Source organism: Phaethon aethereus, assembly GCF_964289735.1.
Source record: "Phaethon aethereus genome assembly, chromosome: Z".
Classification (NCBI taxonomy): Eukaryota; Metazoa; Chordata; class Aves; order Phaethontiformes; family Phaethontidae; genus Phaethon; species Phaethon aethereus.
The window spans coordinates 82,024,511-82,041,776 of NC_138577.1; the positions used below are offsets into that span (position 1 = coordinate 82,024,511).

The following is a 17,266-nucleotide window of genomic DNA, read 5'->3' on the forward strand; positions in this document are numbered from 1 at the left end:
TTCATCAAGAGATATGATATCCCATGAAACTTCACACACCGAATTAATACTGACTGGGATAGCACTAGCTGAGTGAAGCTGAACTGGAGATGCAGCGTAAGAGGCAAGTAGGAACCCAGTCACCGAGGTGCACAAGTATGAGTTGTTTCATACGTGCAGATCATCCAAATGGCCTCCAGTCCCTGTCCAAAAGCAGGACATCCCCGGGGAATTGTGTGTTAAGCTCAATTTTCACCATGTGAAGCCACAAGGCAAACTAGTCAGTTCCAGCAGGGTTTTGTGCATCTGTTTGTTTCTTCAAAGTACAAAGTCTGTTTGCAGAATGAGAGCCTTAAAACTCCACATGGGTACACAGTTCCTGTAAACAACATTCAGAACTGTAATCGCTGACAGAGATCACACAGGGGACGTTTTCTAACTCTTTCTGTGTATTATACTGCGTGCCACGTATTGTAATTTTCACATTTTTGTTTGGACTGACAGTAAGTGAATCAGTTTTCTTTCTTGTCCCTAAGACTTGAAAAGACACAGAAAGTTACACATGCAAAATATGTTTTTAAACTAAAGAGTTGCAAGTGCCTTTTTGTGAAAGAACCTGAAAAAGAAGTTCAAATAAATTGGTAAATTAAAGGTGCAGGGTCCTCTCGTCGGCAGACATTTCCGTATCGTTTATGTTTTACATAAAAAAATGCTTGATGTCAGATTCTTTGCCAGAGCTTTTTTTTTTTTTTTTTTGGTATAATTAGGCTCTGCTCGTGCTTCATTCCACTCTCCGGATTGCAGAGACAAACCCGCGCCTGCTGCCGGCCTTACTAAACTCAGTGCAGGAATGAAGCCGCCTAACTCCTCTGCGGGCACGGCGCACACCGCTCCGTGCCTCGGGGCGCGGGGAGCCGCCCCCACACACCCACCCGCCGCGCCCACGGGAGCTGCAGGCTGTGCCCACGGCGGCAACACGAGTGGGGACCCGTGGAGTGTCCCCGCCCGCGACAGGGCAGGCTTTCTGCTCTCCTCGCCGGGCTATTCGCTCCCAGCAGGGATGCCCGAGGAAGGTGTAGATTCCCCGGGGTGAGACCTCCCGCAACGCTCCGGGCCTCAGTCAGCATGAACATCGGGTAAAAAGTAACCGGTTTGTGATATTTCACTTGGGCTTCACGTCTTACTTTTGCTTTCATTCGCCACGCAGCTCGGAAACGAAGTCGCCGGCTGCCCGCGGCTGCGCTCGCCCCGCCCTGCCGCTGATCCAACATTTGCACTCGAAAGAACCGAAAAGGCGAAAACTACCGCGAAAACCAACTGCAAGACCAAACCACCCGCCGGCTCCCGCCCCGTCCCAAGCGCACGGCGGCCGGCAGCTGCCCCGCCCGGCCCCCCCACCCCCGGAGGGACGGGGGTCTCTGCAGCGGCGACTTTGCTCGGTAAATCGCTCTCTAAAGCGGATTACGGCTGATCCCCCTCGCGTCACGCCGTGGCTGCCCGGGGGGGCCGTTCGCCGCCGCCCGCTCTCCTCCCGTGGGGGGCCGGGAAGGCGGGGACACACGGACGCGCGCGGGGACACACACACGCACACACACACGGGAGGGGGGATGCCGGGTTTAGCGGCAGCCGCCCCCGGGGGCGGGCGGAGCTCGGGGCGGCCCGTCGGTGCCAGCCGGCGCCCGTGAAACGCGGCCGCGGCGCAGCCGGTGCCGCCGCGCTGAGCGGCCGCGGAGGCTGCGCTGCGCTGCGCTGCGCTGCGCTGCGCTGCGCTGCGCTGCGCCGGGCGGGCGCAAGGTGCCGGCCACCATGCAGAAGAGCGTGCGGTACAACGAGGGGCACGCCCTGTACCTGGCGCTGCTGGCCCGCAAAGAAGGCACCAAGCGGGGCTACCTGAGCAAGAAGACGGCGGAGACCAACCGCTGGCACGAGAAGTGGTTCGCCCTCTACCAAAACGTGCTCTTCTACTTCGAGGGCGAGCAAAGCGCCCGGCCCGCCGGCATGTACATGCTGGAGGGTTGCAACTGCGAGCGGGTGCCGGCTCCCAAGGGCTGCGCCGCGGGCAGCGCCAAGGATGCTGCGCTGGACAAGCAGGTATCGCCGCGCCGCGGGCAGCACGACGGCGGGCCGGCGGGCGGGGGGGCAGGAGCGGGGGAGGCGGGCCGGCGGGGAGGGCCGGGGCGCGGCCCTCCCGCGGTGCCCGGGGAGAGCCAGGCGCGGTCGGGGCTCCGGCCGTCGGGGCCGCCCCCCGGCATCCCCCCGGGAGGGTGGCCGTGACTGTCCCCGCGGCCCAGCCCCGGAGGGGAGGTCGCTGCCGCTCCCGCAGTGCTCGGAGGAGCAGCAGCCGCTCAGAAGGCGGCAAGGCCAGTGGCTTTCCTGTCCCGTCTAACGACTCGTCCTTCCCCCTGACTTTCCCCACCCCCCACCCCCCCTTTCTCGGTATTTGCACACCTTATTTCAGTAGGGTGCCCGGAGAGCAGCATCTCACGAACGGGATGTTTGATGCCGATGCTTCCAGGATACGGCTACATGTTTCCAGCCAAACTCAGCAAATAGAGGGTGCGAGGGGCCAGAATACCGAAACAGCGCAGGGGGTTTCTAAGGAGCCACTGAGCCCGTCCCTGGGCAGCTGTGGGGTGTTTGCCCGTCTCAGTGATGCTGTGGGGTGTAACAGGCTCCCATCTCTCCCTTGGGAACCCCTCGGAGAGCAGGGCTGGTGGCTGGGAGATGAGGGTGAGCGTGTACCCTGATTTACAGCCTGCGCCATTCAGCTGAAGCCGGCGGGTTCTTTGCCAGGAAGGTGTTGCGAAGCCAATCGCACTTGCAATAGAAATGGTGGCGCAACGCTTGAGCCAGATCTTGCATGTCTTTCATTGGCAAAGAACACTGGAGGCTTTGGTGGGACTCATTCCAGTGAGGGGTGACAGTTCATAATGCGTGGACTGCCAAATTCCTCCCCCCTAGAAATCTGATCGGTTTGACATGCATATGTCGAACAAGCGAGCGGTTAAGTCCTATCTGTGTATTACATAACCGTGAAGAAAAGGACACCGTCGGTGTTCGGCGTGGCTGGAGATCGGGTATCTTAACCACCCGCCTCCTGTTGCCTCATGTAAACTTTTCATCTTACTTGCTGCGTGGTTGAAATTTGTTTAAATCTGCATCTGGCATGGGCTAGTGCCTTCCTCCCTGAAAAAGGGAAACTGAGCAGGTGTCAAAACTGGTTTGGAAAAGTTTGGGTAACTGTAAGGAGGGTGGGTTTGAGCTGGCTGCAGGCGTTCCCCGCTGACTGCGAGAAAGGGACATAGACCTAAGTCAGCGCCTGAAAACCGTCACTTCTGCATGCTGTGCTAGCATGGTAACTTTGCTAAGGAGAGCTCAGAATCTTGTTCTATGTTTGTGCTTTTTTGCCCATTTAGAACAAATATGTATGTGCTTAAGCAGCCTTTGAGATGGCACGTAGTTAATAAGTGAGAGAACTTCAGGAAGTTGGGATGGTTGTAGTTATGTCATACTTGTCCGTCACATTCTTGCCTGTTGCTTTGGGGTGTGCTTTTATAAGCATTGATAAATGAAGTACTGCAGGATTCCCTAGGTTAAATTAAAAATGAATATTTCCCTGTTTGCTTTACATTGGCTTGGTACACTTGTTTATTGGTGGTGTTGTTAAACTACAGCTTGACTAAGAGAACTGTGTGAAAACAATGCCTTTCTGTATCTGTTCTGCGAGAATCTTAAGTTGTGCTTTTATAGTGATGAACGTCTGAGTTGTTTGTAATTACATTTAGTAGTGCAGAGACAAAATAATTACAGGGGATGAAGCTGAACTTTGCTTTGCTTTAAACATCAAGCTATGTTCATGTTTTTAACAATAGCAGACTGCTATTAAAGAGGCAGAAGAACACTTCAGTTTTTTTTGTGGGATCCTACTTTGAATTTTCAAGGCCAACCATCAGAAAATAATCTTTTTCCCATTCACCTTTTGCTTGATGCAGAATAAAGCTTTTGAGTCTTAGTTTTTACAGATATTAACTCATTAAGGTGCACCTTTGTTTGTATACTCATGTAGACACTAAACCTTTGCTAACGTGTACAGGAAGCTCCCTCAGTGACTAAAACTGATCAATCGCAAGAAAAAAGAAATATTTGAAAATTAAACAGTGCTTTTTATTCAGAAAATGTGCTCATATTCTTACAGGTATAAAGTAATAAACTGCGAACCTTCAGTTTATTAACAGAAGAAGACAAAGTTATTTTAATCAGATGGTAACGAAAACTCAGTGTTGCACATGTTAACTACTGGCAGTGTAAAAATACTGCCTAGATTTAATTTCCTTTGATATAACCACACAAATGTATTAATGGAATGAAAAAAAAATTAGAAGCTCTATGCCAGTTTTTGAAGAATCAGATCTCTCTTCTCTGAAAGAGAGAGAAGAAAAAAAGAATCTGTTTTAGTTGGGGTTTTATTTACCTAGGTAATTTAGACATCAGAGCGATATGTGCTATAGATTACACAAATGAGGGAGAGAGAGGAAGAAGAATTAATCACGAGAGAGCTTCATCAGCCTCCTTTGAGTGGATATTTGAAAAAGCAATGCATTTTCTTTAAGTTATGCAACTGAAGAGTATGAAAAATGCATGCAGAACAAATATATTTTGTTTTCTTAGTTTGCAGGTCCTTTTAATTTTAGCTTGAGTTGTTTAAGGATTGCTTGTCAAGTCATATGCTGGGTAAAGAACTGTGCCGAGAAGTTGTCAAGAGTTCAGTGGGGAGAGTGTCGGGGCTGTACTTCCCTATACAGGAGACTGTATTTCCATCTACAGATGTGTTTAGGTTTGGGTATCTAGCTCCCAACAAGGCCAGCAGCTTAATCATTTCACATTTAACCACTGGTGGTGCTGTTACACCCTTCCAGCAGTCCATCATGAGGGGACATTAAAGGTTTACAGGAACCGTACCACCGTTTTCTGGAAGATGCAAAATGCCTGCATAAGATTTGCTGTAATACTAAAGTATTAAGAGCTTTAAAAAAAAAAAATTGCAATGACAGAATGCGCTTTTTTTTTGGTCCTTTCCACTAAGATACTAGTATATATTTTTTTCCTTCAGAAGGATATTTGCTTCAAAGCAAATTCTGTTGAAAGTACAGTACATTTCTTAATATTAGTAAACTCCATCATGTATGAATCAGTTGATAATTCTGGGAATATGGGATCAAATTGAGTATGTTGCAGATAGTAAATAATATGTAGTTTTTAAAGAAAAGTGTTTTGATGTCCCTCAGATTTTAGAAGAGTTCTTGTAAACGCCAAACAGGTGTTGCTATCTGCTCTGACTTCACATTTCAGAAAAAAGACAGTTTTATTGAAAGAACAATGATGTTCAAAACAGCAAATTAGGACATGAAAATACTACAAGTGAAAAGCTCAAATTCTGATAGTAGTTAAGCTGCTTCTTCCTGCAGGAACCATAGGCTGTAAAGAAGTGCAACTCCCAACAAGTCCTCCACTGTGTCAGTGACAGACTTGATGAGAATGAATTTCAACTTTTGTTCCAGAAACTCTGGAAAGAGAATGGCTTTGTCTCAGTGAGTGGCTAGTTTCTTTCAAAAGTAAAATAAAAGGCCTAAAAATTATGCTTTCTGCAGTGTTTCACAGGAGACGGGTGCTTGTTATCCAGCAAGTTCACAGATTTTTTTTTTTAAAGACTATTGGAAGCAAGGGAAGAGAGGAATGTTGTTGTTGTTGTTGTTGTTATTGTTGTTGTTGTTGTTGTTGTTGTTATTATTATTATTATCATCTGCATTGGGAGGAGGCCTATATGTTTAGTTTCTTGCATAACTGTGGATTGAATACATGGAAATGTTCTGATATAGTTATTAATAACTGTCTTAGTATATTTAAGCTTGTAAATGTTACATGATTTGAGCAGAGACTATTCTTTGAATCTTGCCTGCAATAATCTTCCTCCCACTTAGCAAAATTAAATGCAGTATTAAGTCCAGGTCCCCACAGATTAAGAGAATCCAATTATTTGAATTTTTTCTGCTTAGTCAAGCTCTGTATTTATTTTATAAGGGACATGGTGATTTTGAGGTGTTTGAAACCTGTCTGTTTTACATACATTCCTTGAAGTGATACGGCAGGCATATGCCACCAACAGCTTTTGCTGTCCCTCTCTGCTAATTTAGTGTATATAAAACCTAGCAACAGCACCTAAAGGTTGTTTTTTCCTAAGGACACAATGAATTAAAAGTTAACCTCTTCACTTCTATTGGGCAAAAAACCCCCGTGTTGTCCAGCATCCTATGTCTGTTGTATGTAGCAGATGGCTGAGGAGCGGTGGTGTATTTTTGGCAAGATAACTTGCCACCTTCAGGTGTAGTATTGTCCGTAAATCTTACTGCTTAGATGTGGGCAAGTAACTACCTGGGATGTTCCAGTGCAAAGGTCCACCAGAAATGCCCATGTTTTAGGAATTTCCTGCAGCATTTAAAAAACAATAGCTGAATTTGTCTTCTCAGTAGCTGAGAAGAAAAAAATTTATTGGATTTTTTTCCCCTATAAACTTTTTTTTTTTTTGATGGACTACGTTCAACAGAAAGAGTTAATTAAAAAAGATGGCCAGTGGGAGAGCTTTAAGATACTAGTGCTGTTGGGATTAGTGCTTTTGTAAGACCTTCTCATGAAAGAGTCTCTAAATGGCTCTTGCCTGAAGACAACTTTTGGATAACTAGCTCTTGTTTACTTTCCCAGGTAGTCCCTGTCACCTTGTCATTCGGTCACTGTCATGAGACAATACAGTTTGTGAGCACGTTCAAGAAATACGTCGGTTCAAACTGTTTTGATATGCGTTTAAGGAGTGACTGGAAAACGCGTCACTGACTTGCACTTCAGGCAAGCTGCATCGAAGCGGTTGCCCCTGGCTCTTTGTGCAGAACCATAAAGTGAATTTGCAGTGTGCTTTCTGGCCTAAGGCAAGGAGTGGTAGATAAATAGAAAAGCATAGCCCTTGTGATCTCTCTAGGGACTGAACTTTTCTATTTAATATATGTTTTCTGTTTACCTGCTTGCTTAGTAATGAGCACATTTAAGGGATAGGGAGAACAGAAAATCTCATGGCCATATCTATTGCTATTTTGTCAAAATTTAAACATTTCATTCCAACTCTTAAAAATGTACGTTTCTGCTGTAGTGGTGTGAAATGGGCTGTTTGTAACTATGCAAAAGTGGGGAATGTACCTCGCTCAGTTACATGTAGAACTAGTTTATTTTTGCCATGTCTTCCTCTTCAAAGGTTAGTTAAATCCACACAGATATAACTTGGACAATACTGATCCCACTGAATATTTTAATATTAAACCTTTGTCTACCTTAATCCACGACAAGTGACTCTGGTCAGAAACTGGAGGCTGGTCTGTTGTTTTGTTTTCTTGAGTGTCTGTCACACTTGAGGGCAAAAAGCAACAAAAGACACTGCCTGAATATCTTAGACTAGAGAGTAATGAAGAGAACATTGGGACTGATGATAATAAAACCAGATTTTGGTGAGATAAGGTATTATTGAAGAGAAACCACAGGGTGAAGTCCTTAACATTCCTCTGCAAGGTGTTTTAAGATCCTGAAATATTAACAGTGTGCTTTAACAGAGGTGCATACTCCTTAATTAAGTTATTGGAAAAATAATTAGATCCCAAGGCAAATGACATTTGGCAAAGGCTTCTTTGTGGAGTTGCTGGGAAATCCTTTTAGCTAGTAGGTGAAATGTCAGTGCATGAAAGACTGGAAGCAGGTTAAAATTAAATTACAAGTGCATCCCAAAGCATAAAGACCAAAAATGTCACACAAACACTTACCATGTAAGAATAATGTGTTCCACCCTCTCAACCTTAAGCATCACATGAAGGCCATGCTAAGTGACCAGAACCTACCTACAGCAGCGTAGCTCACACTGATAACGTGAATGCTCAAATTACACTTAAAGTATCATAACAGTTTAACACAAATTTCATTCTTCCACCTGCCTTACAGTGAATGCTCCTACTTTTTTCATTTTGTCTCCTTTGTTGGCAGACTTGCATTGATTTGGTGTGATCTCTTTAGGTCCTCAAATGTAAAAGGAAATTTGTAGAAAACAAAAAAATTCAGAGCACAAAAATAGCAAGTCAGTCCCTAATCTACTGAATAATTGTACTCCATTTATCTTAATTTGCCTTTATTCAACTTTTAAAACAGATTTGGTTTTTTTCTTCTTCATTATCATCTAAGCAGGCTGGTAGGGCGCGTACCCTGTTTTCTGGTCGTATGGTACCCATATTAGTTTCTTACCATGTACCTGAAGAGAAAACCCAGGCAGAGCTGCTTCTATTTCTGTAGTAATATGGCAACATTATAACAGTCTTTATATATTCATATATTATGCATTACAATGTCATCGTTTGTAATATAGCAGCATTTTTTTGATCCACTTGCTGAGGATTTTCCATCCTAGGAATCTGCATGTACAATAAAAACTGTACATGGTTGCTCGATTTGGCCACATACATTACAGTTACCAGTCTTGTTTTGCCACTTGCAGTATGTCTGCATTACTGCGTAGTTTGTGCAAAGAGAAAAGGGATGGGGCACGTTTTGGTGCCTGTTACGGTTCCTGGCACGTATGTCCATATTGCATCTGGAGCAACGACGACGTTCCGCCCCGCTGGTGGTGCATAATGCATAGGTAGAGAGCTGATGGCTGCAGGACCCTCTGCCCACACTGCAAGTGGGGCACGCGAGGTAGTACCCCACACGTAGTGGACCAGAATCACACCAAAGAGACGCCCTTCAGTGCAGTAAATCATTAACATAGACCTGATGCAGCTGATGAAGATAGCGAGGTCTGAAAATGCCAATCCACCGCTTTTGGCCATTCTTAGCAACAGATTTTTGCTGCTAGCAGTAGCACAGTTCTCCAGATCCACCGCTTAAAGCAAGTTTGGTACACGGCTGCTGCAGAGTCTGAGGCAACACAAACCTGTTTTTCAGTGAGAAAGTTCTATGCGTTCCCATTTTGTGCTTCCTAAAGCGGTGATGGACTGGCCAAATTTAGGTACGCTTTCACAGATCTGCTGGTGGGCGAGGGGAGTGGGTAGATTTTGTCTGGATTGAAAACAATGTCGATGTTTGTTTGTTGCCTGACTGTTGATGAGCCACAGCAATTCAGAAAGATGGTCTCATCCGTCTGTTCATATCCTAGAAGGAAAATGAGAGTCCATATAGTACCTCTTTTCAGTTTTTTCTGTCTGCCAATCATTACTAATGCTGAAGATTGATTGAGGGACAGGTTTTTTTTAACACCGTGCCTCTGCACTAGATGTCTAGGAACATATGCTTACAATCTAGCTTCCAATGTTTTTTTCATTTGCCAATCCCATAAGGTTTTCTGTTTGAGGTACAGAATCAGTATATATAGAAGCAGAGGCTTCCCCAATTCAATCCAGCCATTTCAATACCTCTATTGTAATTTCCATGAGCTCAGAACTAACTGAGTTTTATTAGGAAGTGTTTATAAACTGCCAATTCTGAACTGAGCTATATTGTCATATGCAATTTTGCTTCCATTGCTTTACAGTGAAAGCACTTTATTGTGACAGATCTAATCAGTTCCACTCTTTCTTTTGAAAAAACGGATTGTGTTTTCAGAGTTAGATGTTGTTAACTGTTGAAAAAAATCTGGGATTATATTCTCCCCTTTCTTCTCATGGCACTGTGGAGCAGTGACTTTTGTCCAGTTTTTGCCTTGTGAGTTTTTGACTGTGGTGTAATGGCTGAGTAACAGAAATTATCTGCTGCTTAATAGTTCTGCAGTTTTGATCTAGTATGGTTCAAGTTCCTAAATCACTGCAAAGAGTTCCATTGCACTATAGTGCGTCCTTTGCAATATTTTGAACTTGGCAAGCTCATTATATTGCTTTTTAAAAAAATGTTGTGCCTCTATTTATCATTCTTTGAATAAATTATAAACATGTAAATGTCTGTATACTTGCAGCAGTGGAATGTAGGGTAGGGTGCTGCTCATGCAACTTTAGGTTCCCCCTCATGAGCTAGGTCCCATTGCAAACCATGAAGTCCTAGCCAGTACAGTCAGTGCACTCTTGTGAACCGGTCACTCCACCCTAAATTATGTGTTTGCATTTGTTAAACTGAACAGACCCCACCGACTGCAGCAACTAAATCTTGGTTGACTGTCACATGAACTGAGACGCCTGGCTCACGTGCAGACACCCATATCCCAGGCACCTCAGGTAACGCGTTCTCCTGCTGTCACAGGGAACATCTAGTGGTTTTTCACCTGGCCAGCCATGAGATTTGAGTGCTCATGGCTGTAGACAAAGTTCTGAAATTTCCCATTCTGGATCCTAAAACATGCTACGATATTGCTGTTTTCTGTTCGATGTTTTAGGTATATGCTGTATCCTCACTTGTTGGAAGTTTAGGATGATTGCAGGCGACTGCTGGTTCTTCTTCTTTCTGCTTTCTGTTCACTTCCTCTCCCTTACACAAGTTGTTTCTTGTTTTTCAGCAAATGCCAAAGATTTTATATTCTTCTCTGGAATTATGGATATTGTGTTCAATGACTTTGACAGAGTGTCTTAGATGTCCTCCAGAATGAAATAAGCCCATGCATTCGTGGATGCTCAGGCATGGCAAGAAGATTGCAACTTTCTTTTGCAGTAACCATGTTCTCTTCCATTTGACACTCACAGAACAATTTTAGAGAAAAATTAAAAATGCTTCTTCCTAGTAAATCTGTTGGGGAGAATTTTAAATTCATGTACCACCTGCCCATGATGGGGAGGTGGAAGGAAAAGCCTGTAAACGGTGGAAGAAAAACTGACAGAAGAGTGGAGGGATCCAACACTGATATCCGTGCAGTATCATCGCTAACCATTCAGGTATTTGTGTGTACAGATGAAGGGAAGAACAGTACTAAATGGCACTGAAGCGATAATACTGCTATTGCATTTGATAGTGTAAATATTCTTATCTGTTCCTACGGCTTGACCAGGAACAGGCAAATGAAGGCTCCTGGGATGGTACTCAGCCTTATGTGTAATTTGCTGGGTGTATTTGTTGGTTTTGTGACTGTGAGGTCTTTTGGTTGTAGCTCCCTTGCCCCAGGAAGTATGTGATGACTGAATGCAAGGTGAGCTGGGGAACAGGGACGGGGAGAAGATCCAGATGAATTGGTGCTTCCAGACTGTGGAATCTTCCAGACTTCCACAATCCAGCAATCTCCATGTTTCTGTGACACCCGATGCGAAATGTAGCACCCGCTGGAGAGGCAGGTGCCTTCTCCTTCTGGTGGTTAGCCCCCAGCAGGATACCAGCCAGTTACTGCCGTCACAGTGCCAGCTCAGCTTAAGGTCCAAGGGCTGGAGCAGAGTCTCTGGTCCTGCAGCTGCTCCTTACAAGTAGTCTGTGTTTGTGTGTATTTTCTGTCTCTTTTGCTTTTCTGTGAAGTCCAAGGAGTTCTGTGCACACAGTGTATCAGCGGGCTGTAGGGATGCAAGAGCCTTGTTGTGGAGACCCGTCTTGGCACAAGAGCTAGGCACGCAAAGGGAGAACTGATCGCTGTGAAAGTGGTGGTTAAAACAAACAGAAGTACCCAAGGCCAATGGCTTTTCGGATCTGGCATCCAAATTGAGTTGCGTCTGAAACTGATGGGTTTTATGTTGGCCGTATTTGCAGTAATTCCTTCTTACCTCACAGGCTGTTGTGAAAATAAATGCATTAATTCTTAGGAAGCATCTGAATGATGTCATAAGCAGTGTCATAGGACATCATGTAAGAAGTTCCTGAACTCTGCTGAGTAGTGTGCAATAGATGAAGCAGGGAGATGTGCATTGAAGAATCAAGATAAAGCAAAATATGAAATCACGTCTCACTTACATGTGGTAACTGAGCTAGGATCTCCTGGAAGAAGAACCATGTAATAAAGGACTGTAATCATTATGCTTGCACACATGGGACTAAATTAACAATGCACAAGGCAACCTGAAAGGGGTGCTTCTCCCAACCTTTGTGTGCCTGACTTTGTAATCTAATGCCAAAAATTGAAACAAACAAACAAACAAACAAACATCAAATTGAGGTACAAATACATGTAAAAACATCAAGCTTTTTGACCCACATGATTATGTTATAGAAGCAACCAGATAGAGAATTCATTTTGGTGCAGATTTGTTGCTGTAATCGGTTTAAGCTTGCAGGCCCTAGACTAGTGTTTTTCTCATATTTTTGCTGCCTGCTGCAGATGGAAGTTTCGTAAGTGCATTACTTGCTGGCCTGAGGGGAAGCCTAACTAGCTGGTGTCCAGTATTACGCGGTCCAAAATGTGCAGCGACCTGAGAGAGCTCCGTCATCAGCGGTATGAAAATTGCTGCGGACCTACAGAGAAGACATGTCTGCACCGCGTACACTAATATTACAGTGCTTCAGAGAGAGATGCTCTTCCCGGAGCGCTGCGCTGCATTCTTGTAGCTTAGCAGCCGTTAGCTTGGCTGCATGCCAGCGAAGGGAACGGCGCAAAGGCAGCCGCTCAGATCTACTTGACAATGTAGAGTAATGCCAAGTGGTTCCATGAGAACGAAATAAATACAGAAATTTAACTGTCATAGAAGGGGGGAGGGGGGGGGCGGAAAAGAGGGAAAAAGCAAGTATCTTCCCAGCTCTGAGTTTAAATAGGTTTTCTTAAAGTTCACTGACCTTCTGCAAATACAACTTTGATTTTTTATTTTATTTTTACTTTTTTGAAGACATTTGAATGTGTTTGTGTCTTATGTGTGTTCATAGGCTGGGTGATAACAGAGTAGAAGGATGATTATTTGGGTTATCTATGTCCTGGGTACATTTGCTTCCTCAGCCCCTCGCTCCCTGTGGCCTCCTGGTGAATCAGTTTCTCGACTGCTTTACTTCTGCAGTAGTAAAACAGGCCTAATAGTGCTTCCCATATGCTAGCATATGGGTAACACCATCTGCATGGGGATATTTGTTTATCCTTGCAGTATTTTAGGGTGTTCATCTGCGGCTTAACGGGTGAACACAGAAGTGGTTACCAAGTTACTCATAAGGTGTCATGTGCGTGTTTCTGCACGCAGGAAAAGCACATGGTCAGACCTGAGAAGGGCCTAATCCGACAGCTGGGATATTACTCCTGTAATTCACAACTTTATTTCCCTCTGCCACAGAGATCTGTTGGGTACGCCTTGCAGATTTGTCCTTCCAGGCAAAATGCTCTCGCTGCTCCCGTTGACCTCAGTTGTACAACCCCTTGGTTCAGGCAGTTCGGTTTTGATGCGCTTAACTGAAATTGGAAAGAGATTCTTTCTAATTTTTTGTGTGAATAAGTTATTTGTAATTCTAACAGGTCCTCTTAATACTGCTTACGCTAGCAGCGTGTTTCTCCCCTGTCAAAGACTTAAAATTTTCACAATCAGTGAAATTCATTGCTAGGGTAATACTATATGGTTGTACACACATTTTACTTCATCTTTCTGGTGACCTCCTCTCTGAGTCTTTCCCTTGGGTGTTTGCTTTGCCTTGTGTGAATTTCAAACTGCGTGTTTTGTTTTGTCTTGTCTTCCTGGTCTGGTTTCTGCCCCACAAATACGTGCCTCCGAGTTGCCTAGTTTGGGCAGTGCTGGAAATTCTGTACGCGTTTGCTTAGTCTCTGTGCTCCTCTCATCAGATCATACTAGAAAATGCCTGAATGTGCTAGCAAGAGGAAACACATGAACAAAACCAAGTACCTGTGGAAGACTTACTTCATCACTTGTGTCCTTTCTCTTGGCTTCTCAAAGGCATTGTGTCCTCAATCTACAACTGCTTCAGTAGCTTCCAGGGCAACAACATTTTATTTCCTGGTCTGCTGGGAGATCCTGCCTTGCTACTATTTTTAAGGTGTGTGGAGAAGTGTAAGCAACCAAGTCGTCTTACTCTGCTGGTGGTGCGGTGCACAGGAGGTTACTTGCAAAAGCAAAAGAATTCATGTACTTTACTCAATTTCCATGCAACAAGCTTGGAAGAAAGCACTGTGGTGTGAGCTCCAAAGAACTGTTGTAGAGAGTGCACTGCAAGGCGTGGATTGCACCTGAGAGAGTACAGTTGTAGTATTTGTAATCTCATTGGGAGTCCTTGGGTGTTTGCCTTCACTCGGCTTCCAACCTGTCTCATGCTCGCAGAATGGCTTCCCATCGTGGGATGCAATCCTTGCAACCACAGTCCCCTTTGTGAGTCAGCCCCTTTCTTTAACTCATGTCTTGGCTACTTGGTCTTGCTATTGCCATATTTCCATACCTTTAATTTTCTGGGTCAGGTGCTAGATTTCTAGGTTGCAGGGAGTGTGTTAGACCTTGGGTGGAGACCTGATGAGTTGGCTATATGACAAGTGTAACACTGAATATTGGGTCTGCTTTAAATGGCTGGTAGAATAAGCTGAATGTCCAGAAGCAGCTCTCATGCTTTGCTTTGCAAAGTTCACACAGCAATTCCAAATAATTTTGAAGGCAATTCTGATTTTTGTCTGTAATGTTGCTTTTTGACCTCTGTGGTGGAGTGTGAGATTTGTTAAGTAAGAACAGCAAAAACATGAAGCATCCAAGGCTTCTCATCTCCTTGAACTATGTTTTTTCATCTTTCCTGATATGATTATATGCTTGGGCTTTGCCTCCTTACTATAATGTCTCTATCTGGCTGTTAAATGCAGTAAAAATAGATTTTGTTTCTATTTTTATTATCTATCTATCTATCTATCTATCTATCACATTACTCCAGTTTAATTTAAAATCCAAAATTTTCTCAATAGCCTTCCACAGTGAGGTGACTGACGTGGTGAACGAGAACAGTGGAGGTTGTTTACCTCAACTTTACTAAAGTCTTTGATGCTGTCTCCCATAACATCATCATGTGGAGAGCTGACAAAGTATGGGTTAGATAAGTGGGTAGTGATGTGGATTGAAAACTAGCTGAATGACCAGTTTTCAAGTGATGTCTAACCTCCGCCCAGGACATTTAGTTCTAAGACAGAACTGTTGTCCCAGATAGTAGGAATTTTTTTTGTAAGGGAAAATTGCAAGGCTTCCTGTTGGGATCACCCTGCACAGCTCGACCTTAAGGAGAAGGAGCTGTGGTAAACAACTAAGAAGAAGCAAAGGAGTGCAGGAACACCTGCAAGCAGCGAATCCTGACTGTGTGAGAGGCGCATGGACAGCGCGTGATATTTTGTATATAGCCAATTGCAATAATGTGTGTAACAAGCTGTAACCCATCATGAGTGTGTGCGCAGTGACTAAGCGAAAATTATGATATATATTGGAGTCAGACAAGACAATAAACGGCTTCGGAATATATCTCTCATAGAGTTGTGAAGTCCATCCTTCTCCCGCAGCTTCCTACCTCACTTTCTTACATTTTGGTCTCTGGTTGTTGTCAGGAAGTAAGATCACAGGTGAAAATAAATATATATGCCAGGACATTGTTTTAAGTTGCTGTACAGTGATCAGTCTTACTTTTCTTTCTCTGGAAGAAATTTACTATGGGATCAGCATCTTAGCTGATGTGCTACAGAGAACTGTAATAAAATTCTGAATTCAGAATTTCTAAGAGTTTTCTGAAAAGTAAAAAGATGAAAAATCTTTCTGTCTTTTTGTGCTTGTGATGTGCTTTTCCTTTTTGCATACATCAATGTGGCATGTATGTGGCATGTAATTTCTACTTAATTTTTTTCTGTTTTCTGGGGGAGTGAGAGAAGTTGTTTTCTTTTTAATAATTTCCCATCTGATTTAAATTTGAAGTAGGCATTCTGGTTTGGCAAACATTTAAATTGTAGCAGGAAAAAATTGTGCAACTAGAATAAACCTAACTTTAAACTTTTTGCCCTAATGAGCAAAATGTGATATAACTGCTGCTATCTAAAGCTGAAGCCTTTTTTCCTTCTTGTGAGGTACTTGGAATATATCCATAATTCAGCATTTTTCTGCTTTTGTTTTCTCCTTGTGCTGAGCAGTAATAATATTTACAAAATATGTAGTTTTGCTACCCTGGGAAATGTAACACGACTTTGGATCTTATTCAGGTTGTATTTATTATAAAGGCAGAGAATGAGAGAGGAGAAAGTGCTTATTAAGCTTTGTAGTATATTCAAGAACCTGTCAGAAGGGCTGGTGTTGGCTCTAGTGTGTATCATTGCTATGCTTTTTCTTCCTGAGTTTCTCCTTATCCTTTACTTGTCTGTACTGTTCATTCAGGTGGCTTTTCCTGTTTTTTTTTTAATCTTCACCCCTGGGATATATTTGGGGAATACCTATATGGTAGTGAGGCGGCATAATGTATTAAACTGGAATATCCCTGAGCAAAGTTAACATTGTAAAGGTTTATTCCTACTCCACTTGGAATCATAGAATCATAGAATAGTTTGGAAACGACATTTAAAGGTCATCTCGTCCAACCCCCCAGCAATGAGCAGACACATCTTCAGGTTGCTCAGAGCCCCGTCCAACCTGACTTACTTTTATAACAATGCACAAGTGGTGATTCTTACATCACAAGTGTAGAAATAAGCGTCTCTTCTTTACCGTTTGTGTGTCTGATATTATTTCAGTGGAGTGGATTATTTAAACTAAGTGACTTCAGAGTTTAGACTCTTCTAAATATATCAAGTGGGACCAGGTGCCTGATCTGCTTTAATACCATGTACCTTTTATTAGGGGTTGATCAGCTGCCATTTCCATTTATATTTCCTGATGTTCTTTCTTGATTCAAGGTTATTTTTAAGTAACCCAGGTCAGGAGGATATGAGAGGGGTGGAGTGCTGTGGGAAATGTGGACAATTAATGGAAAACATATTTGGAAGAGAGTTTTGGGAGCTTCCAAAGAAGTGTATTAAAATATAATCGACTTGTTTGATTAAAAATGCCTATCAGAGTCAGGCTGCCCTCCTTACCCTCTTAAAAATGCCTGAATGTAGCTACAGCAAATTATGTAATAATTACTGAGTAATACTTATGTCACTAACAGTATCCAGTTCTTCATGCATTATATATATAACCTACAGCTTTTATTATGACTTACTCATGTTGTGAGAATGTCAGTGTATGTTAATTTTTAGTTGTAATTTGGGATACTGGAGTATGTAAAATCTGGTTAAAATACCAGCGGTTTTCCATGAACTGTTTTGAGAAAAGCACAAAGCTACTAAGGTAAAAATATGTAAAGTTTCAGCCTAGAATTGTGTTGTGGTTTAACC

At 43.5% G+C, this 17,266-nt stretch overlaps 1 protein-coding gene across 1 annotated transcript in view; it reads left to right on the plus strand.

The window, feature by feature from the left end:
* Positions 1-1,785: 1,785 nt before the first annotated feature.
* The window catches only part of RASGRF2 (Ras protein specific guanine nucleotide releasing factor 2), a gene marked incomplete at both ends in the record, with an annotated part of 129,485 nt that continues 114,004 nt past the window's right edge, over positions 1,786-17,266 (plus strand). Inside the window, one exon of the mRNA XM_082013028.1 lies at positions 1,786-2,070. Coding sequence (XP_081869154.1) covers positions 1,786-2,070 — 285 coding nt within the window. The remainder of the gene's footprint in view (positions 2,071-17,266) is intronic.